Source organism: Myotis nattereri (assembly GCF_964212035.1).
Source record: "Myotis nattereri genome assembly, chromosome: 2".
In the NCBI taxonomy this organism is placed as follows: Eukaryota; Metazoa; Chordata; class Mammalia; order Chiroptera; family Vespertilionidae; genus Myotis; species Myotis nattereri.
In genome coordinates this window covers 152,519,301-152,541,511 of record NC_138076.1, presented here as the reverse complement: position 1 = coordinate 152,541,511, position 22,211 = coordinate 152,519,301, and the positions used below count along the sequence as shown (strand labels likewise).

Sequence of the window (22,211 nt, the reverse complement as noted above, 5' to 3'; positions counted from 1 at the left end):
CTATGCTTTAATTATGTTCAATTTGTAACAATGAAATTGGGGGTCACCATAACATGAGGAACTGTATTAAAGGGTCGTGGCATTAGGAAGGTTGAGAACCACTGCATTAATTCAACAAATACTTCATATCTCCTACAATAATCACACTGGGGATGAGTGTTTGTTTGTTTTGGTTAATCCTCACCTGAGGACATTTTTGCATTGATTTTTTTTTTTTTTTTTTTTTTTACAAAGAGTGGAAGGGAGGGAGAAAGACAGAAACTAATGTGAGAGACATCAGTTGGTTGCCTCTTACTGAATCTCCGACTAGGGCCCCAGATTGAACCTGCAACCCTTGTTCGGAATCCAACCCAGTACCCTTCAGTCCGCCTGCAGAAGCTCTATCCACTGAACCAAACCAGCGTTTTTTTTTCTTTTTAAGTCCTCATCTAAGGATATGTTTTTTTCATTGATTCTAGAGAGAGAGGAAGGAAGAGGGAAAGAGAAAGAGAAACACTGATCAGTTGCTCCAGCAATCCAACAGGGATGGAACCCACAACCTGTGTATGTGCCCTCACCTGGAATAGAACCCATGACCCTTTGGTGCATGGGAGGACACGCTACTGATCCACACCGACCAGGGCCTGGAGGTGCATTAAAAAAAAAATTTTCAGATCTGCCCTGGCCAGGTGGCTCAATTGGTTGGAGTGTCAACCTGTACACCACAGGATTTCCTATTGGATTCTAGGTTAGGGCACATGCTTAGGTTTAGGTTAGATCCCGGTGGGTCAGCAGATGCAGAGGCAGCCTACTGGTATTTCTCTGTCACATGGATGTTTCTCTAAAAATCAATTTTAAAAACATCTTCAGGCGAGAATTAAAAATATATATATTAAAATTTTTTCAGATCTAAAATTTTATTTTTTAATTTTATTTTTTATTTACAGTTGACATTCAATATCCTATCCTATATAATACTAGTAAAACCCTAATATGCAAATCGACCTAACAGTGGAACAACTGGTCGCTATGATGCACACTGACCACCAGGGGGCAGATGCTCAATACAGGAGCTGACCCCTGGTGGTCAGTGTGCTCCCATAGTGGGAGCACCGCTCAGCCAGAAGCTGGGCTCACAGCTGGTGAGCTCAGCAGTGGTGGCGGGAGCCTCTCCTGCCTCCACAGCAGTGTAGGACCCCTCGGGGGATGTCCAACTAACAGTTTAGGCCTGCTTCTCATGGAGAACGGGCCTAAGCTGTTAGTTGGACACCCCCCAAGGGGTCCTGGACTGCAAGAGGGCACAGGCTGGGCTGAGGCCCCCTCCCCACCCCCTCCCCACCCCCACCCCGTGCACGAATGTCATGCACTGGTCCTCTAGTTATTTTATATTAGTTTAGATGTACCGTGTAGTGGTTAGATAATCATATATTTTACAAAGTTTTCCCCTGATATTTCCAGTACCCACTTGACACCATACATAGTTATTATATTATTAAATATATTACCTATGTTGTATTTTATATCCACATGACTATTTTGTAACTACCAATCTTAATCTCCACCTTTTTCACCCATTCCCCCAAACTCCCCACCCCTCTGAAACCATCTGTTTTCTGTATCTATGAGCCTGTTTCTGTTTTGTTTGTTTATATTGTTTTTTAGGTTTCACATATAAGTTAAATAATTTGGTACTTGTCTTTTTCTGACTGACTTATTTCACTTAGCATAATATCCTCAGGGTCCATCCATGCTGGTGCAAATGGTAAGATTTCATTCTTTTTTATGGCCAAGTAATAGTCCACTTTTTTATCCACTCATCTATTGATGAGCACTTGGGTTGCCTCCATATCTCATACATTGTAAATATTGCTACAATGAATGTAGGGGTACATATATTCGAATCAGTGTTTTGCATTTCTTTGGATATATACCCAGAAGTAGAATTGCTGGGTCATAAGGCAGTTCCATTTTTAATTTTTTGAGGAGCCTCCATACCATTTTCCATAGTGGCTACATCAATCTGCATTCCCACCAATAACCTAAGAGGGTTCTCTTTTCTCAGCATCCTCAGTAACACTTGTTTGTTGATTTATTAATGATAGCCCTTCTGATAGGTATAAGATGATGTCTCAATATACTTTTAATTTGCATTTCTCTGATGATTAGTGACATTGAGCATCTTTTCATATGTCTATTGGCAGTCTGTATCTCTTCTTTGGAGAAGTGTCTATTCATAGGGATGCATTTTCAATTCTGTTATTTTAACAATAATATTAATCCCTAAATGTAATGAGCATTTTCTATAAACCAGGTTTTTGAATGAAATAATGCTTAATCCTGGAAGACAAGTAGGAGCCAACCAGAGAAGAGTGGAGTGATGTAGGTAAATTCTCAAAGGACCAATATCTGCAAAAGAGAGGGGAGGGCAAGCCTCAGTGGGAGTGGGGTACAGAAAGCAACCAATAGGCTGGATAGATAGCAAAGGCCAGATCTCTGTATGCTATCCCAAGTGTAGAATACATTTGGAGAGTGTCCCAACCAAAGGCAGGTAAGAGGGGCTATTATATTAATCTAAAAGAAATGATGGTGGCAAATTCGATGAATCAGTTACTATTTGTGATATTGTGTCATTTCAATATAAAGGTGAGGTGTAGATTTACCCAGAGTGTAGATTTACCCAGGTGTAGATTTACCCAGATCATCCCAGGGTCCCGGGGACATTTTTTTGATGAGTTTACATTCACTCCGTCCCTACTTTCACCATAATACAGTACTCAAAAGACTTACTAAAAGCGGAACTCAGAATAGCTGTGGAACTGTCTATTTTGAAACTAAATTCTTAAACTTGATGACATTGGAAGCTTTTGTCAAAAAAAATTAACCTCATTTCCATAAGGATAAGCCAAGAAGCGCCTTACATGTTATGACTTCACAGACATTTTATAAGCATATTACCCATTTTAATATTAAATCATAACAAGAGGATTTATTATATTAAAAAACTGGAGTCCTAGCCAGTATGCTAGCTAAGTGGTTAGCACATCCTCTCTTCTCTCTTCTCTCTTTCTCTCTGTCATGTACCTACCAAGGAAAGGTAGAAGGAGGAGAACTCTGTCACCTACAAGTTAGAAGGAGGAGAGCTCTCAGCAGAAACTGGACCCTGCTAACACCTTCATCTTGGACTTGTAGCCTCCAAAATTGTGAGAAAATACATTTCTGTTATTTAAGCCCCGTAGTCTATGGTATTATATGTCAGCCTGAACCAGTTAATACAAGATTTATTTGGGAAATTTATTTAATAGCAAGGAAATGAAAGTAAAACCCTTGAGAGGGAAAATGTACACAATTTGTGTTTATTACATGACAATGAGATTTGTTTTTGTAAGCATTTTTATAAGTATTTTTTCAACAAACATTGCATCCAGAGTTCTTACAGCCAGGAGCAGTTTTGACATATGTAAAATGCAGGAATTGGACTAAGATCTCTAAGCCCTTTCCTAGTCTTAAACTGCAAACAATCGGAGTAAATATTTTACTGCAAGAGAAAAAAATGTTGCCATATTCTCAGATCTTTTCACATGTCTGGGATTCTTCTAGGGATAAAGAAATGTTGGCTTCAAAAAATAGCACCTTAGCTAATATTGAAATTAGCAAGAAAGCCCTTGGCTGAAAATTATTTGATTATAAAAATCAGATTTTAAAAGTCAGTGATAGCTAGGGACAAGTTATTATAGGAATATACCCTGAGGTGCAAAGGGCCATGAAAATAATCCAAAAAGAAAATAGTGGCAGCTGTCCCTATGGAGCTACCCCACTCCTTTCCCCACCCCCTTTTCCCCGGTGGGTTTTCCTGGCCTTTCTCTCTCCCAAGCTCCAAGGGCCCTTCTTTTGCCTCTGTAACTTGGTTCCTGAATGCATTTCTTCTACCTCTGTGACTTTCTAAATAAACTTTCTCTTATAAAAAAAATAAATAAAAATAAACTGTCAAATGGGATCAACCATGCAAGTGTTGGAAGAAATTATTTTCTAGACTTGAGAATTTCCTAATCATAGATACAATGCAATTTAACTTTTGGGAATTTGGAAAACACAGGTAAGAAATAAAATCACCAATAATCCTTGAACCTAAAATGTTAATCATTCAGATCCAGAGAAAGATTGAAATATCTGAATGAGACTTGGTCCCCTCAAAGCCATATATTATTGGCGATATCAGTCACATGCCAACCTGACTCTCAGTGTACAAACCACTGTAATTTTAAATTTGAAGGTCAGGGTAGACCTTAGCCATGTGATAAGTGCATACCAGGCAAAGGAATAGCAAGCCCAAAGGCACCAGTGTGGGACTCGACCTGGTGTGTTCAAGGACCAGCAAGGAGGCAGTGTGGCTAAAGTAGAATGAACAAAGAAACAATATCAGAGGGTACACAGAGCAGAGGGGCAGGGCAAGAGAGAATTCAGACGGTATAAAGAGTTTGACTTTTATTCTGACTGAAATGAGAAGCCAGTGTTGGCTTTTGAACAGAGGAGAGACATAATCAAATTTGATTTAAAAGGCTCATTCTGGATGCAGTGTTGAAGAAAGCCTGTAGGAAGCAATAGTGAAAGCTACTTTGAGTTAGGGGACAACTACAGCAATCAGACAAGACATGATGACTCAAGCCTGGGGTGGCAGCAGTGGAGGTGGGGAAAAATGCCAAATTCTAGATACAGTCTGAATAGAAGCAGTAGGATTTGCTGGTGGATTGAATGTGGGCTGTGAAGACATGTAAGAGTCAAGGGTGACTACAGTTTTTGGTTCGAGCAACTGGAAGAACAGAGTAATCTAGAGGAGGGAAATGTGAGTAAAAGTAGATTCAGGAGGCATGATCAAGAGTTCAATTTTGGACATGAGTCTGGAATTCAACAGACAGATCTGGGTTAAACATATATGGCAGTTCTCAGTAGGTGAATGGTATTTATTAGTAAAGCCTCAACACTGGTTGAGATCACCAAGGGAGTGAGTATAAATAGAAGAACCATGGACAGAGCCCTGGAAGAAGAGGAACAATAAAGAAAGTTGAAGAGTGACCAGTGAAGTAAGTGGAAATGTATGAGAATGTGGAGGGCAAATGAAGAAAGTGTCCAAGAAGGAGGTGGCGATCAACTGTGTCAAAATTTACTAACAGGTCAAGTAAGATGGAGACTGAACACTATTACATTTAGCAATGATGTGGACGTAGGTGACCCTGAAGAGAGCAATTTCAGTGGAGTAAGGTGAGTGATGGTGGTTCTACTTAGAGTGAGTTTAAGAGAAGAGCAGAGGAGAAAAATTAGAGACAGTAAGAATATTCAACACTTCACTACAAAAGGGAACAAAGAAATAGGATGGTTGATAGAAGAGGAAAGTAGCATCGAAGAGGTTTGTTTTTGTTTTAAGGTGAGAAGAAATAACATCGTATTTGTATGCTGATGGAATTGATCAGCAAATAATGAGATATTGATTATATGGCAGAGAGTGAAACAGCTGCCCTTGATGTCTGTGAGCGGGGACAGGAGATAGGACCTCGTGCACAAGTGAAGATATTAGACTTAGATAAGAGCCTAGGTAAATCAGTCTTGGAAAAGAGGGGAGAATGTATATTGGCACAAATGCTGGTAGGTAAATGGACATGGTAGTGAGATCCTGTGGATGTTTTCTCCTGATGCATCAGTATTCTCAAGAAATACTCTCAAGATCATCAGCAGAACCTGAAGATTGGGGATAAGATTATGTGAATTGAGAAGAGAAGACATAAAACAGTTGTCAAGGAGACCAGAAGAGTAAATGGACTAAAGGTACATCGTGTAACTGCTTGGCAGCATCAAGGACCAATTTGAGAGTCATGGCTTTGATTTTAAACTGAACCCAATTAACAGGGTTTGGATTCCACCCCCTAGCATGGGTGCAGAGCCAAAAATTAGAAAATGAGATTTAATCAGGAGGGTAGATTTGTCAAGAGAGTTCAGTAAAGTGAGCGAGGAGCACGAAAATGGAGAGCATAGCAAAGGAGGGGTTATAATAATTGAGTGTGAACTTTATGGATAAGGACAAAAATGAGGGCTTCAAGAGGATGGGGCCAGAGATGGGATGGTAAGACTTTGGATTGGCACACAGCCAGTGTGGCTGAGTGTTTAAGCATCAACCTATGAACCAGGAAGTCACAGTTCTTTTCCCAGTCAGGGCACATGCCCAGGTTGTGGGCTTGATCCCCAATAGGGAGCATGCCGGAGGCAGCCAATCAATGATTCTCTCTCATCATTGATGTTTCTTCTCTCTCTCCCTCTGCCTTCCTCTCGAAAATCAATAAAAAATATATGTTAAAGAGATTTGGGATTGGTATTCTGGTGAGAATGAAGGATTATTGATGTTAGAATACTAGAGAGAATGCACTACAAGTGCAAGTGGTGTGGTCAGAGGGTGGATTTATAAAGTATGGATGGGGTGCAGTTATTGACAATGACAAGTTCTAGGGGATGTTCATGCGAGTGAGTGACTGAAATTGGGTGGAGGATAAAATCATTGAAGGAGAGGAGTCAAGGAACTGAGAGTCCAAAGTATTGGAAAGATCATAATCTATTCTACATATATTTTAACTCACCAAGAATTAAGACAGGATTAGTATTGAAGATAATTACAATGAGAAGGAGCTATATTGTCTAAAAATGAGGAGTTGGAATTGAGGTGGGGGTAGCAGAGGATGACAGCAAAAGTGAAGAGTATAATGAATGATGCTTGGCCAGTGTGGCTCTTGGTTGAGGGATGTCCCATGCACCAAGTTCAATTCCCAGTCAGGGCACAGGCCTGGGTTTTGGGCTTGATCCCCAGGAGGATGTGCAAGTGGCAGCCAATCCATGCTTCACTCTCATTGATGATTCTATCTCTCTGTCTCCCTCCCTTTCTCTCTCTCTCTCTCTCTCTCTCTCTCTCTCTCTCTCTCTCTCTCTCTTTCTCAAACAAACACAAAAAGAGTATAATGAGTGATATAATCTAATGATACAGAATTCAAAACTCAGAGGCAGTTCTAGGGAATAGGGAGGAAGCATGGTCTGATACTAGCTACCAACGTTGAAAATATAAGAGGTTTCACATAATCTCTATAGATTTCACATAATCTGGCTTTCACATAAAATTCTTGCTTCTTTGTAAATCAGAAAACTTGGCACAGCAGGCCTTGGTGACTGCTTCATTCATCTTCAGTGATTTCCTGGCTCCTCTGTGTACCTGGGTTTGACTCCCCTGTTCTAGCAACTCAAGAGCGACCAATACTTAATCGTATGTTGCTTCATTACTCACCTTTTTCAGGTGGTCCCTTTGAGAAGTATAGGGTTTCTTAAGCATGTACAGGTTGACAATAAAATCCTAGCCATTTGAACAAAGGGATATAGGAACTCTTGCCCAAACAGCATTGCCTTTACTAATTTTTAAAAAGATGTTATGTAATACTTTAGCTGAGAACGTGAATATTCAGATAGAACTAATGATAGTGTATCTTCACTGTTGATATCTAGGGGGCGCCATTCCTAATGACTGCAAATCTGCAAGGTTTCAAATAGATGTTGACATTTTTTCAGTTAATGGTCACGGTCCACTCTTCCAGTCATTCAGGTTGGGATGTTACTCGTCACTTTCGAAGCAACCCTTTTTGTCAGCAGCATTTGTGTTATGCCAGCTGGGGGGATATTACCGCATAACAGTAGAAGATTTCAAAACAATAGTCAATTTTACTTAAACTCCATGTTGAAAGCAAAAGGAAGATTGTTTGGTAAGCCCTTTGAGGAAGAACAAAGTGATCAAACAATGTTTCATCAAGGAAGCTCAGAGAAAAAGAGAACATAGTAAAACCAAATACGGTCCAGTGTGTAGAAAGACGCAGCCTCGTGAAGAAAGTCACTATGATTTTATTCTACTTTTCCTGTCTTTTGTTTTCCTATTGTTGGCATTTGTGTCCATCTTTTCCAATAACTAGTTCATATACGCACATTAATCCGCTTACAGTAAGAGTTGGGAGGATATTGTGCCAGAACTTTTGGAGTGGTTGTTAGTTGTCTTCAACACGGTGGGGCTACGAGTGATTATTTTATTCTTTCAGTTTTTCTGGGTTACCCAAGTGTTCCTCACTGTGTCGGTTTTGACAAGATGAGAAGAAGTAAACTCGGTACATAAGTAATGACAGGCCTCATCCCCATCCGCGCCAGGAGGCAGTCACGCCAGGACAGGCAGCCGCTCCATTCCTTCTGCGCTTCTGGTTTTCCTCCAGCTTGCACTCTCTGCTGTGTCTTCAGTCACGTCCCAACCCCAGAGAAAAGAAAAGAAAAAAAAAACCTCTTCAAAACTTAAAGCCGATGACCAGGAACCAGCAGAGGCACGGAGACCCCAGGGCCAAGCCGGGCGTCCCCGGGGGCATCCGAGGGGAGCGGCACTTTGCGTCATGCAGGGCCCGCCCCTTCCAGGACCTGGGTTCGGCGTGCCGTCTTGGCCGCAGCCGTGGAGCAGGATTTCCGCGGTTGTGTAACGGCCCCTCGCGGGCGTGCAGAGGTCTGGGCCCCGCATCCCTCCACCTCCCGGCCCCTGGTCTCCGGCGGCCGAGCCATGGCCTGCGCGGCGGCGGGGAGCTGCGGGGCCGGCGGCGCGCTCTCGGTGCACACCCTGCTGTTCGACCTGCCGCCGGCGCTGCTGGGGGAGCTCTGTGCCATCCTGGACAGCTGCGACGGCGCGCTGGGCTGGCGCGGCCTGGGTGAGTGCTGGCGCCGCGCGGCCGCGGCCGGGAGGGGCGCCGGGGCCCCCGCGCACGCTCCCTCCCGCCCGTCCGCCCGCCCGCGCTGCGGGGCAGCTGTGCGCGCTGCAGGGCGTCTCTGCGCGGGCGGTCCTGGACGGCGGGGAAGGGCCCCGGGATGCAGCCGCCTCTGGGTGGTTCCCACGGGGAGGCTGCCCTTTCCTGGCCCTGGAAGGACACCACCTCCCGAGACCCTCCCCAAAGCTGCCCCTTCTCTTTCAAAGAAGCCTGGAGTATGGCTGCAAGAGTAAGTGAGCAGAGGCTGGGCAAAAACAGCAAGCCGCGTGCAACCATCTAATATGTATCAAGCGTTCCTGTCTTCCTTCGCTCAGAGTGTTGTCAACCGGCATGTCTGTGCGATGCTTTCTGGTCGTTGTTAAATTAGCCGAGACTGGTGTGTTCAGTGCCCTCTCCAGTGACCACCTTACTTAAATGGCAGGTGAAATGCGAAAGTGAAATGCTCTTTGTAATGAACGTGGCTCTCCGTCTTCTTAATTATCTCATTTACCCAATTCGATGGAATGACAGTTTAGGCTCTAGAGCAGCGGTTCTCAACCTGTGGGTCGCGACCCCTTTGGCGGTCGAACGACCCTTTCACAGGGGTCGCCTAAGACCATCCTGCATATCAGATATTTACATTACAATTCATAACAGTAACAACATTCCAGTTATGAAGTAGCAACGAAAATAATTTTATGGTTGGGTCACAACATGAGGAACTGTATTTAAAGGGCCAGAAGGTTGAGAACCACTGCAGAGAATGGCTTTTTATTTTAGTCTGGAAAGTTGGCTTCAAAACCCCATTTTATGCAGTCATGGGAAGGCTGAGACACTGCCTGTGGGAAGTGTTGAGTGTGATCACCAGAAATGATTCAAGCAAAAATCTTTGTTTTGTTAAGCACAGGCGTTTGGGGTTAGATTTGATACTCTGTGATGCCACATTGAATGTTAGTTGAAAATAAAAACAATTATGTCAAAACAACTTAGCCTTAATTCTCAAAAAGTGCTGTTTTTCTTACGAAGGATAGCAGAAGGCCTAGGAGGGAAAAGGTGGAATTGTTGTTCATGAATATGGTCATACTTTCTGGAATGTGGCATTGGGCTTCTAGTTACATAAAAATTATTTGTATATCATAAGCTCTGTACTTCTAAATTATAACCCTTATATAAATGCCTCAGAAAAGTATACCCGAGTCTTTGATTTCTGGAAAGCACGGAAATTTCTAAGATACCTTTGAGGAATAAGATCCCTCTCAAAACATATATATTTTATTGATCTCAGAGAGGAAGGGGGAGAGAGAGAGAGAGAAACATCAATGATGAGAGAGAACCACTGATCAGCTGCCTTCAGCATGCCCTACACTGGGATCAAGCCTGAAACCCAGGCATGTGCCCTGACTGGGAATCTAACCATGGCCTCCTGGTTCATGGTTAGACTCAACCACTGAGCCATGCCAGTTGGGCCCAAACAGATGTTTTTGAAATGGATGATGGCATTGGCAGTTTTTGCACCCACTGGTTTCCTAGGGTTACTAATTTTGTGAAAGAAAAATGTAGTTAGCCCAGTCCACAGGTAGCAAATGAGGCCAGGTAGGTATTACAAATGAGTGAGGCTGGTTGGTGGAAACTTGGAAAGGGGAAGCACATATGTCTCATTTAAAAAGGGCGGTTAGTAATCAGCCCAGGGCCACTGTGGCTTTCCAATAAGTTCAGCCCAGTGTTGCTGGGTCTCTCTTTCTTTCCCTGTCTCCTCTCTTCTCTCTCACCATCGAAATTCATATATTCACATTTTACATGGGTTATCCCATATAATTCTTCCAGTTGCCCAATGAAGCCGGTGATATTATCATCACCAATGTTTTAACAGACGAGGAAACGGTGGGACAAATTGACACAGCTAGGAAGTGGCAGAGCCAGGACTTGAACCTTGGCAGTCTGGATCCAGAGCCTGTGCCCTTTCGCAGCCCCTCTATACTTCCCACTTGACTTCCCAACCATGACTTCCTCAGAGTCACAGGTACCGCTGCACTCTTTCTGCTACACTCTCCAGCCTCCCTAAGGTACGGCCCTGTCTGCCATGGAAGAACAATCCCATGAGCCATTTTAAGCCACAGCCCCATTTTCCTAGTTGTGGAAAGAAATGAAGACCACCCACACGAGAACAAACACAGGCTGCTTATTCAAAGCAAGGAAGTCAGCCAGCATCACTTGCATTTCTCAGAGTGCCAAGGCAGGCAGAGGAGTAGAAAAGCTTTATAGTGGAAGACAGGGGAGGCCTCAGATATGCCCTAATTGGAGGCTGTTGGCATGAGGACGCTGTAGAGGGACTAACTACAAGTGGGGCATTCTGTGTGGTTGTGTAGGGTGCATATCTGACTTTCTCCCATTTACCCAAAGTTGGAAGCAGGGGCAAACCTTGGGGAAGCTGTTAGTTATTAATCAAGTCCTGACCATTTGGGCCCGATTTCTACAGGGGTTATTGTTTGGCTTCCTGGACTAGAGGCTACTGATACTAATTTGACTTTCCGGACTGGTTCCTGTAGGTGGTAGATTGGCTCCCTAGGCTGGTTAACACATGATGTGGGTCAGAGTTGCGTTTTCACGTATAGTCCGGCCACTGTTCCTTTGTGTACTCATTCTGTCATAGGGGAACGCCTACTTCTTGATTCTCCAGCTACAGTTCATTGTGCAGGGGGTGGTGTCTATTGACAGCCTGGACCACAGAGCTCTGAAAGGAGACTTGAAACACACCTGCTGCTTCACGAATTGTTGGCTCAGCAAGAAGGGAAGACTGGCTCCGTTCAGGGTAGTTGAGGGCAACTGCCTGTGTTAAGTATGCTGAGTTTCTCTATTGGCCATTGAAAGAGAAAGAGGGGGAGAGGTGCAGGGAGGGAAGACTTGACTTAGAAGTGGGAGAAGAGAGTGTTGGGGGACTGAATTAAGAAGACAGTCCCTTTTATTTATGCTCAAGACAGTGGAGAGCCTGAGGAAACAGAGGGTCCAAAATTCCATATAAACAACAACTGTAATAGTAACAGATAATGTAATACTTTAAACAATAAAGATAAAAAAATTTAAAAAGTCGCAGATAAGACTGTCTTGAGCTGATGATGATTCTTTTTTTAATTTTTTTAATTTTTATTTATTTATTTATTTATTGCTTAAAGTATTACAAAGAGTATTACATATGTCTCCTTTTTTTTCCCCCCGCCCTTGACAATCCCCTGGCCTCCCCTACCCCCCAGTGTCTTATGTCCATTGGTTATGCTTATATGCATGCATACAAGTCCTTCGGTTGATCTCTTACCCACCCCCCTCCTGCCCTCTCACCCTCCCTGGCCTTCCTGCTATAGTTTGACAGTTTGTTCGAGGCAGCTCTGCCTCTGTATCTATTTTTGTTCATAAGTTTATAATGATCTTTATTGTCCACAAATGAGTGAGATCATGTGGTATTTTTCCTTCATTGACTGGCTTATTTCACTTAGCATAATGCTCTCCAGTTCCATCCATGCTGTTGCAAATGGTAAGAATTCCTTCTTTTTTTCAGCAGCGTAGTATTCCATTGTGTAGATGTACCACAGTTTTCTAATCCATTCATCTACAGATGGGCACTTAGGCTGTTTCCAGATCTTAGCTATGGTGAATTGTGCTGCTATGAACATAGGGGTGCTGATGATGATTCTTGATGATGGTGACTATCAGGCTGTATTTACAAAGGCAGCTCTGACGAAGGTGAGTCATGTGGCAGCCTATGTGATATGATATGACAAGATAGACCAGTTGTTCACAAACTGGAATCCCATACCATCTTTTAAAGATACCAATGTCCAGGCTCCACCCCTGGAGCTGTTGATACAGTACATCTGCATGGAGGGTCCAGCATCTTTCTGGGTTTTTTTTGCCAAGCCCTATAGGTGATGCGCAGCCCAGTTGGGAGCCATTGCTTAGGTCAAATTCTCTTCTTTGATAGCATCCTAACATAACAGTTATTTCACCACTCCACTTCGTTCTTTTTATCTTTAAACAAATTCTACGTAAGAATCTTCAAATCAATTGTATCAAGTATTGTTATTTAAAAGAGTATCATCACAAGGTAACATATTCTCTGGTTGATGTTTCTATTGGTTTTACAATGAAAGTAGAGCTCTCATTAGAAAATGGTATTTATCTTATACTACTTTATAGACACGGTGTCATGTATACAGAGCCTCTGGTAACAGCTCATTTCAGTCCATTACAATAGACTGGTATTTGAATTAAATTGTTTGGAGCATTTCAATAATACACTGAGAAGGAAACCCTTTTTACAAATACTATATAATAGTTATATTCAATTTTCTTCTGCTCAAAAAGGAAATAAAATTATAATAGAAAAAAAGTAATCACTTTAAAACAAATTAAATCTAAAATCACATTAAATGTGTATTTGAGTATTCAATAAAGATTTTAGATAGTAATAATAATAATAGCTGCCATCTAGTGAGTGTTGACTATTTGCCATAAACTGTGCGTTAAGCATTTCACACTCATTTATTTATCTATGAGGTTATTCTTTCTATTTCCATTTTACAGACAGAAAAACTGTCAGAGAATTTAAGTAATTTACCTCAAACCATTGTCCAGTAAATCACAGGATTCTAACCAGAAGGTCAGAGTCCAGAGCCTAGCTATACTCTTATTTATTTATTTAATTGTTTTATTAAATATGTTTTTATTGATTTCAGAGAAGAAGGGAGAGGAAGAGAGAGATAGAAACATCAATGATGAAAGAGGATCATTGGTCAGCTGCCTCCTGAATGCCCCCTACTGGGGATCAAGTCCACAACCCGGACATGTACCCTGACCAGGAATCGAACTGTGACCTCCTGGTTTATGGGTCAACGCTCAATCATTGAGCTACACCGGCCGGGCACTTATGCTCTTTTTATTTATTTATTTATTTTTATTTTTTTAAAAATATATGTCTTTATTGATTTCAGAGAGGAAGGGAGAGGGAGAGAGAGATAGAAACACCAATGATGAGAGAGAATCATTGATTGGCTGCCTCCTGCACACCCCCTTCTGGGGACTGAGCCCGCAACCCAGGCATGTGCCCTTGGCCGGAATCGAACCCGGGACCCTTCAGCCCCCAGGCTGACACTCTATCCACTGAGCCAAGCCGGCTAGGGCCACTTATGCTCTTTTTAAAAAAATGTTTAAATTGCCCTAGCCGGTTTGGCTCAGTGGATAGAGTGTCGGCCAGCAGACTGAAGGGTCCCGGATTCAATTCTGATCAAGGGCACATGCCTGGGTTGTGGCCTCAATCACCAGTGTGGGGCATGCAAGAGGCAGTTGATCAATGATTCTCTCTCATCATCAGCGATAATTCTAACTCTCTCCCCCTCTCCCTTCCTCTCTGAAATCAATAAAAATATATTTTTTAAAAATAAATAAATGTTTAAATAGAATTGTTTAGAACAGTTTTAAATTTACAGAAAAATTTAGAAGATAGTACAAAGAGTTTCAATATATTCTATATCCTTCCTTCCCATATACTCTGCATCCAGTTTTTCTTATTATTAACATCTTACATTGGTATGACACATTTGTTACATTGTTGACACACTGTTATTAAAGTCCATACACTATTCAGATTTCCTTCATTTTTACCAGATATCCTTCCTGTCTTCCAGGGTTCCATCCAGGACACCACGTCACATTTAGTTGTCATGTGTCCTTCTGCTCTTCTTGCTGTGATAGTTTCTCAGACTTTTCTAGTCTTTGGTGACATTGACAGTTTTGAGGAGTATTGGTCTACTGCTTTGTAGAATGATCCTTGACTGAAATTTGTCTGATATTTTCCTCATGATTAGATTGAGATTATGGATTTGGGAGAAGTAGGCCACAGAGGTAAAGTACCGCTTTCATTACATTACATCAGCGGTACATGATATTTACATGACTTATCACTGTTGATGTTAACCATGGCTGAGGTAGTGTCTGTCAGGTCCTTCACTTTAAATTGCCCTCCCTCACCCGCATGACCACGTTATACCCTCTGGAAGGAAGTCACTCTGTGTAGCCCACACTTAAGAATAGAGAGTTATGCTTCCCTTCCTGAGTGGAGTGGAGCCTGTGTTCTTTTGGCCACCATGTTATTTCTCCCATCTTACTTGTTCTGTTTAGATCTCACTTCTACTCTAAGTTATGGCCCTTTGTTCTGTTCCACTTTATGATAATTCTAGAGGCCCAGTGCACGAAATTTGTGCGTGGGGGTGGAGGGGTCCCTCAGCCCGGCCTGCACCCTCTCGCAATCCGGGACTGCTGGCTCTTAACCACTCGCCTGCCTGCCTGCCTGCCTGATCGCCCGTAAACCCTCTGCCTACCTGCTAGATTGCCCCTAACTGCTCACCTGCCTGCCTGCCTGATAGCCCCTAACCACTTTGCCTGCCTGCCTGATCGCTCCTAACTGCTCGCCTGCCTGCCTGATTGCCCCTAACTGCTCACCTGCCTGCCTGGTCACCCCTAACCACCTCTGCCTTGGCCCCCTCTGCTGCGGCTTCATCTGGAAGGACGTCTGGAATGATGTTCAGAAGGTTGTTCGGCTATCCAGTCTAATTAGCATATTACTCTTTTATTATTATATTATTATAGATTCCTAAAAAGAGCTATTTATGCTCCAGTTCCTCCATTCTCCCTGAGTCTGCTCCAGTCAGGTTTCCTCCCCACCGCTCCACTGAAATTCCTCTCCTCCAAGGTCACCGTGGCAGAATCATCGGTCAGTTCTTCATCTTATGTGGCACATTTGGTCACTCCTTCCTCCTTGAAGCATATTCTTTGCTTCTAGGACATTACACTCTATATTATTCTCTCTTTACAGTTCCTCTTGACCTCTGATCTCCTAGAGTGCCCCTGGGTTAGTCCATGGACCTCTTCTCTTCTGTGTATCTACTATACCCACTATCTTGTCAATTCCATTTTTTTTTTTTTTTTTTTTTTTTGCTAATAACTCCCAAATTTCTAGCCTGGGTCTCTCTCTTGATCATCAGCCCCATCCATCTACTTGCCTGTTTGATAGACAACTCCAACTGAACAGTCCAGTTTCCTTTCCTAAAGTTTTTCTCCAGCCCAGTAATGGCAACTCCGTCCTTCATTTGTTCAAGCCAAAAATATTAGTCTTCTGTGACTTCTTGCTTTCTCTCTCAAACCACTTCCTATCTCTCAGCAAAGGCTGTTGACTGTACCTTCAGGATCAATCTAATAATCTGACAACTTCTTACCGCTACCACCACAGCCATCCTGGTTCAAACCACCATCAGATCCCACCTAGATAATTTCAGCAGCCTCCTCAGCAGGCTCCATGCTGCTGCCCTGGCCCAGTCTCTTTTCAACACAGAAGCCAGTGAGTAAAATATATGTGTAAAGTATATTATATCATTATCCTATTCAGAAGCTTTCACTAGCTGCTCATCTCACAGTTAACACCAAAGTCCTACATCACCTTACTCACTTCTTTTCTGCTCAATTGGCCTCCTTGGACATGCAAGGAATATTTTTCCTGCAGGTAACCTTGAGGCTTACTTCCTCACTTCCTTCATGTTTTTGATGAACTATTACCTACCCTAACCACTCTTATGCTTCTTTCCTGCTTTATTTTTCTCCATGTCACTTATCCTTCTTCACATATTTTATGTCTTTATTATCCATTTAGCAATAAGCATCATGAAAAATGTTTCCCTCAGCCAGACCCAGCCTCTCATCTGGGTAGCCGTGCACACAATAAAAGCTCCCCTTACCACTTGGTGTTTCTTTATAAGCATGCCTCCCCAGCTCGCCTGGAAGTTTCCCAAGAGCAGGGAATCCTGTGTCCCCAGAGCCTATCTTAACACGCTGCTCATAGCTGAAGCTCCATAAATATTTAGAAACGAATGAATGAATGAATAAAAGTGGAGATGTTATGAACATAGACTGTACTATCTGGTAAAAAAAAAAAAAAAAAGCTTCATGAGGGCAGGATATGTTTGTTGCTTTGTTTTCTGCATACTCCTCTAGCGTCTAAAATTGTACCTGGTACAGAGTAGGCATTCGGTAAATATCTGTTGATTGAATGAATTAATGAACAGATGTTAGTGAAACATCCAAAATATTCCTGGGCAGATTCTTAGACAAAGCATTGTACAACATCGTGGTCTCTGCTTATAAGAATTTTCCAATTTAATACAGGCAACATCTATACAGATGCTATAAAGAGGTTAACAAGGGAAGACAGTGTGGGAAAATAGTACTGATCATCACCTGGGTACGGACTCTGAGTTCCAGACTCAAACATCAGTGTTGAGAGTGAACTGTTCTTAAATTCTCTCCCAGAGGTAATGTTAAGTCCTTCCCTAGGTCTGAGATTGAGAAAGCAGGACAGATGGAGGGATACCTGAAAAATCATGCACAGCCCTTTCCAGATATTAAGTTATGAGCCTTACTCAGGTATTGGAGTAACAAGTACACATAAGCCTAGGTATGGATAAGTATTGTTTCTTATAAAATTTCTTAGCTAGTGGGGATGATTGCTTCGATCTGGAAAGAGAAGTTCAGCTAACTTACGCTTCTGAAATTTGTTTTACCTTTTTTTTCAATTAAAAATATCTTCAATTTCAAATGTGTTTTTTAAAAAATGACTATTTGTGTGTGTGTGTTTTGTAGAAAGAAGAGGCAAACTTATCTTTGTCTCATGATGTTATCTCAAAACAAACTTCGTGGGGCTGTAGTCTTAGTTTCCTACGGGTTTTAGCATGTGGTAAAATGCAAATAAAAAAGCTCCAAATAGGGGTGTGTTGCATTATTCTAAAAAACCCCTTCTGGCACATATTTGCATATGGAGAGTGATTTCTGCGTCTGAATTCCCCAGCGGTTAGCACTACCTAGAGAGTCCTGCCTCTCAAAACAGCGCCTTGGAGCGCCCAAAGATTATTTAGCAGTCGGTGTCTTCAGGTAATCTAATCTCTGAGCTCCTCAGGTCGACTTCGTGTCTTATATTGTGAAAGATTTCCTTCCAAAAAGTGGTTTTAAACAATGGTCTGCTACAGCATATTTTTAATTTTATTTTTTACAATATACAGAATAAATCTATTATCAGATTGTAGATACAAAATAATTAGCCATTTGTGTGCAATAAACATTAATATTTCAAGAAAAGTTTTTTAAATATAATAACATTACATACAATAAACATTAATATTTCAAGAAAAAAGATTTTAAATATAATAATATTACCAAAACTGTACTAACGTAGTATAATATCACAAAAGTTGTAGGAAATATTAAAAATCTGCAAATAACAGGATTACTTCTATAAATAATCTAAAATATTTTTTTCCTCTGGCTCTATTTTTGTTCATCAGTTTATGTTGTTTGTTGTATTCCACAAATGAGTGAGATCATGTGATATTTATCTTTCTCTGACTGGCTTATTTCACTCAGCATAATGCTCTCCAGGTCCATCCATGCTGTTGCAAATGGTAAGAGTTCCTTCTTTTTACAGCAGCGTAGTTTTCCATTGTGTAGATGTACCACCTTTTTAAAAAAATTTTTATTGTTTAAAGTATGACATTTAATATTACATATGTCTCCTTTTCCCCCCATTGACCTCTCCCCAGCCATCTCCATCCCCCAGCACATATCCTTCCCCCTCTAGTGTCTGTATCCATTGGTTATGCTTATATACATGCATACAAGTCCTTTGGTTGATCTCGTATACATGCCCCTCCCCTGCCTTCCCTCTAAAGTTTGACGGTCTGTTCGATGCTTCTCTTTCTCTGGATATATTTTTGTTCATCAGTTTATGGTGTTCATTATATTCCATTGTGTAGATGTAACACTGTTTTTTAATCCACTCATCTGCTGATGGACGCTTAGGATATTTCCAAATCTTAGCTATTGTAAATTGTGCTGCTATGAACATAGGGGTGCATATAGCCTTTCTGATTGGTATTTTTGACTTCTTGGGATATATTCCTAGAAGTGGGATTACTGAGTCAAATGGGAGTTCCATTTTTAATTTTTTGATGAAACTCCATACTGTTTTCCACAGTGGCTGCACGAATCTGCATTCCCACCAGCAGTGCACGAGTGTTCCTTTTTCTCCAAATCCTTGCCAGCACTTGTCGTTTGTTGATTTGTTGATGATAGCCATTCTGACAGGTGTGAGATAGTACCTCATTGTTGTTTTGATTTGCATCTCTCAGATGATTAGTGACTTTGAGCATGTTTTCATATGTCTCTCGGCCTTCTGTATGTCCTCTTTCAAAAAGTGTCTATTTTTACCTATTTTTAATTGGATTGTTTATCTTCCTTTTGTTAAGTTGTATGAGTTCCCTGTAAATTTTGGAGATTAAATCCTTATCAGAGATAATATTGGCAAATATGTTCTCCCATGCAGTGGGCTTTCTTGTTGTTTTGTTGATGGTTTCTTTTGCTGTGTAGAAGCTTTTTATTTTGATGTAGTCCATTTGTTTATTTTCTCCTTAGTTTCTATTGTCCTAAGAGCTGTATTGGTAATGATATTGCTACTACATATGTCTGCTATTTTGCTTGCCTATGGATACTTCTAAGTTTTTTATGGTTCCCTGTCTTACGTTTAAGTCCTTTATCCATTTTGAGTTTATTTTTGTGTATGGTGTAAGTTGGTGGTCTAGTTTCATTTTTTTGCATGTATCTGTCCAATTTTTCCAATACCATTTATTGAAGAGACTGTCTTGACTCCATTGTATGCTCTTCCCTCCTTTGTCAAATATTAATTGAGCATAATGGCTTGGGTCTATTTCTGGGTTCTCTGTTCTATTCCATTGATCTATATGTCTGTTCTTGTGCCAGTACCAGGCAGTTTTGAGAACAGTGGCTTTGTAATACAGCTTGATATCTGGTATTGTGATCCCTCCAACTTTTTTCTTCTTCCTTGGGATTGCTGCAGCTATTTGGGGTCTTTTTTTTTAATCCCATATGAATTTTTGGAAAGTTTGTTCTAGGTCTGTGAAATATGCCATTGGTATCTTAATGGGGATTGCATTGAATCTATAGATTGCTTTGGGTTGTATGGACATTTTAATGATGTTGACTTTAGCAATCCATGAACACAGTATAATCTTCCATTTGTTTATGTCTTCCTCTATCTCTTTTTTCAACATCCTATAGTTTTCTAAGTACAGGTCTTTTACCTCCTTAGTTAAGTTTATTCCTAGGTATCTTAAATTTTTTGTTGCAATGGTAAATGGAATTTTTTTTTTTTAGTTTCTCTTTCTGTGAGTTCATTATTGGTGTTTTAAAAAGCCATAGATTTCTTGGTGTTAATTTTGTATCCTGCTACATTGCCAAATTCATTTATTAAGTCTAATAGTTTTTTGATGGAGTCTTTAGAGTTTTCTTTGTACAGTATAATGTCATCTGCGAATAATGACAGTTATACTTATTCTTTTCCAATTTGGATGCCTTTTATTTATTCTTTTTGTCTGATTGCTATGGCTAGCACTTCCAGTACTATGTCGAACAGGAGTGGTGAGAGTGGGCATCCCTGTCTTGTTCCTGTTCTTAGGGGAAATGGTTTTAGTTTTTGCCTATTGAGTATGATGTTGGCTGTAGGTTTGTCATACATGGCCTTTATCATATTGAGATATGTTCCCTCTATTCCCATTTTGCTGAGAGTTTTTATCAAAAATGGGTGTTGAATTTTGTGGAATGCTTCTCAGCACCTATTGATATGATCATGTGATTTTTGTCTTTCAATTTGTTTATGTGATGTATCATGTTTATTGATTTGTGAATATTGTACCAGCCTTGCATCCCTGGAATAAATCCCACTTGATCATGGTGTATGATCTTTTTAAAATATTGCTGGATGCGATTTGCTAATATTTTGTTGAGGATTTTAGCATCTATGTTCATCAGGGATACTGGCCTGTAATTCTCTTTCTTTGTAGTGTCTTTATCTGGTTTTGGAATTCGGATAATGATGGCCTCATAAAAAGTGTTTGGAAGTGTTCCTTCTTCTTGGATTTTCTGAAATAGTTTGAGGAGTATAGGTGTTAGGTCTTCTTTGAATGTTTGGTAAAACTCCCCTGTGAAGCCATCCGGACCTGGGCTTTTGTTTGGGGGGAGTTTTTTACTTACTGCTTCTATTTCATCAGCTGTTATTGGCCTATTCAGGTTTTCTGATTCCTCCTGATTCAGTTTTAGACGATTATATCTTTTTCTAGAAATTTGTCTATTTCATCCACATTGTCCAGCTTGTTGGCATATAATTGTTTGTAGTATTTTCTTGCAGTCCTTTGTATTTCTGTGATGTCAGTGGTTACTTCTCCACTTTCATTTCTGATTTTGTTTGTTTGTGTCTTCTCTCTTTGTTTCTTGATGAGCCTGGCTAATGATTTATCAATTTTGTTTATCCTTTCAAAGAACTAGCTCTTGGTTGCACTGATTTTTTTTATTGCTTTTTTAGTCTCTATGTTATTTCTTTCTTTTTTTTAAAAAAGTATATTTTATTGATTTCTTACAGAGAGGAAGGGAGAGGGACAGAGAGCTAGAAACATCGATGAGAGAGAAACATCAATCAGCTGCCCCCCCGCACACTTTCTACTGGGGGTGTGCCCGCAACCAAAGCACATGCCCTTGACCGGAATCGAACCGCAGACCCTTGAGTCCTCAGGCCAACGCTCTATCCACTGAGCCAAACCGGTCAGGGCTATTTCTGCTCCAAAATTTATTATTTCCTTCCTTCTACTTACTCTGGGCTTTTCTTGTTGTTCTCTTCCTAGTTCTTTAAGTTGTAGGATTAAATAGTTTATTGTTAATTTTTCTTGTTTTTTAAGGTATGCCTGTAGTGCTATGAATATCCCTCTCAAGACTGTTTTTGCTGTGTCCCAGAGATTTGGGGTTGTTGTGTGTTCATTTTCATTTGTTTCCAGGAACTTTTTGTTTCTTTCTTGATCTTGTTGTAACCCATTCATTGTTTAACAACATGTTATTTAGCCTCCATGTGTTTGAGTGTTTTTACTGTAGTTGATTTCTAATTTCATTCCACTGTGATCTGAGAAGATGCTTGATATGATGTCAATCTTCTTGAACTTGTAGAGACTTGTTTTGTGTCCTAACATGTGGTCTATCTTTGTGAATGACCCATGTGCACTTGAGAAGAATGTATATTCTGCTGCGTTGGGGTGAAATGTTCTATAAATGTCAATTAAATCCATGTGATCCAGTGTGTCCTTTAGAGTCTCTGTTTCCTTGTTAAGTTTTTGTCTGGAAGATCTGTCCAGTGAAGTCAGAGGGGTGTTAAACTCCCCTCCTATGACTGTATTGTTGTCGATCTCTCCATTAAAGTCCTCTGGGTGTGTGTGTGTGTATTTAGGTGCTCCTATATTGGGTGCATATATGTTTACCAGGGTTATATCCTCTTGTTGGATCGATCCCTTT

General features: G+C 41.0%; 1 protein-coding gene across 1 annotated transcript in view; it reads left to right on the top strand.

Annotated features, from left to right (window-relative positions):
* Positions 1-8,343: 8,343 nt before the first annotated feature.
* The window catches only part of IRAK3 (interleukin 1 receptor associated kinase 3), a gene marked incomplete at its 5' end in the record, with an annotated part of 59,516 nt that continues 45,648 nt past the window's right edge, over positions 8,344-22,211 (top strand). The window contains 2 exon segments of the mRNA XM_081082298.1: positions 8,344-8,468; positions 8,470-8,735. Coding sequence (XP_080938424.1) covers positions 8,344-8,468; positions 8,470-8,735 — 391 coding nt within the window.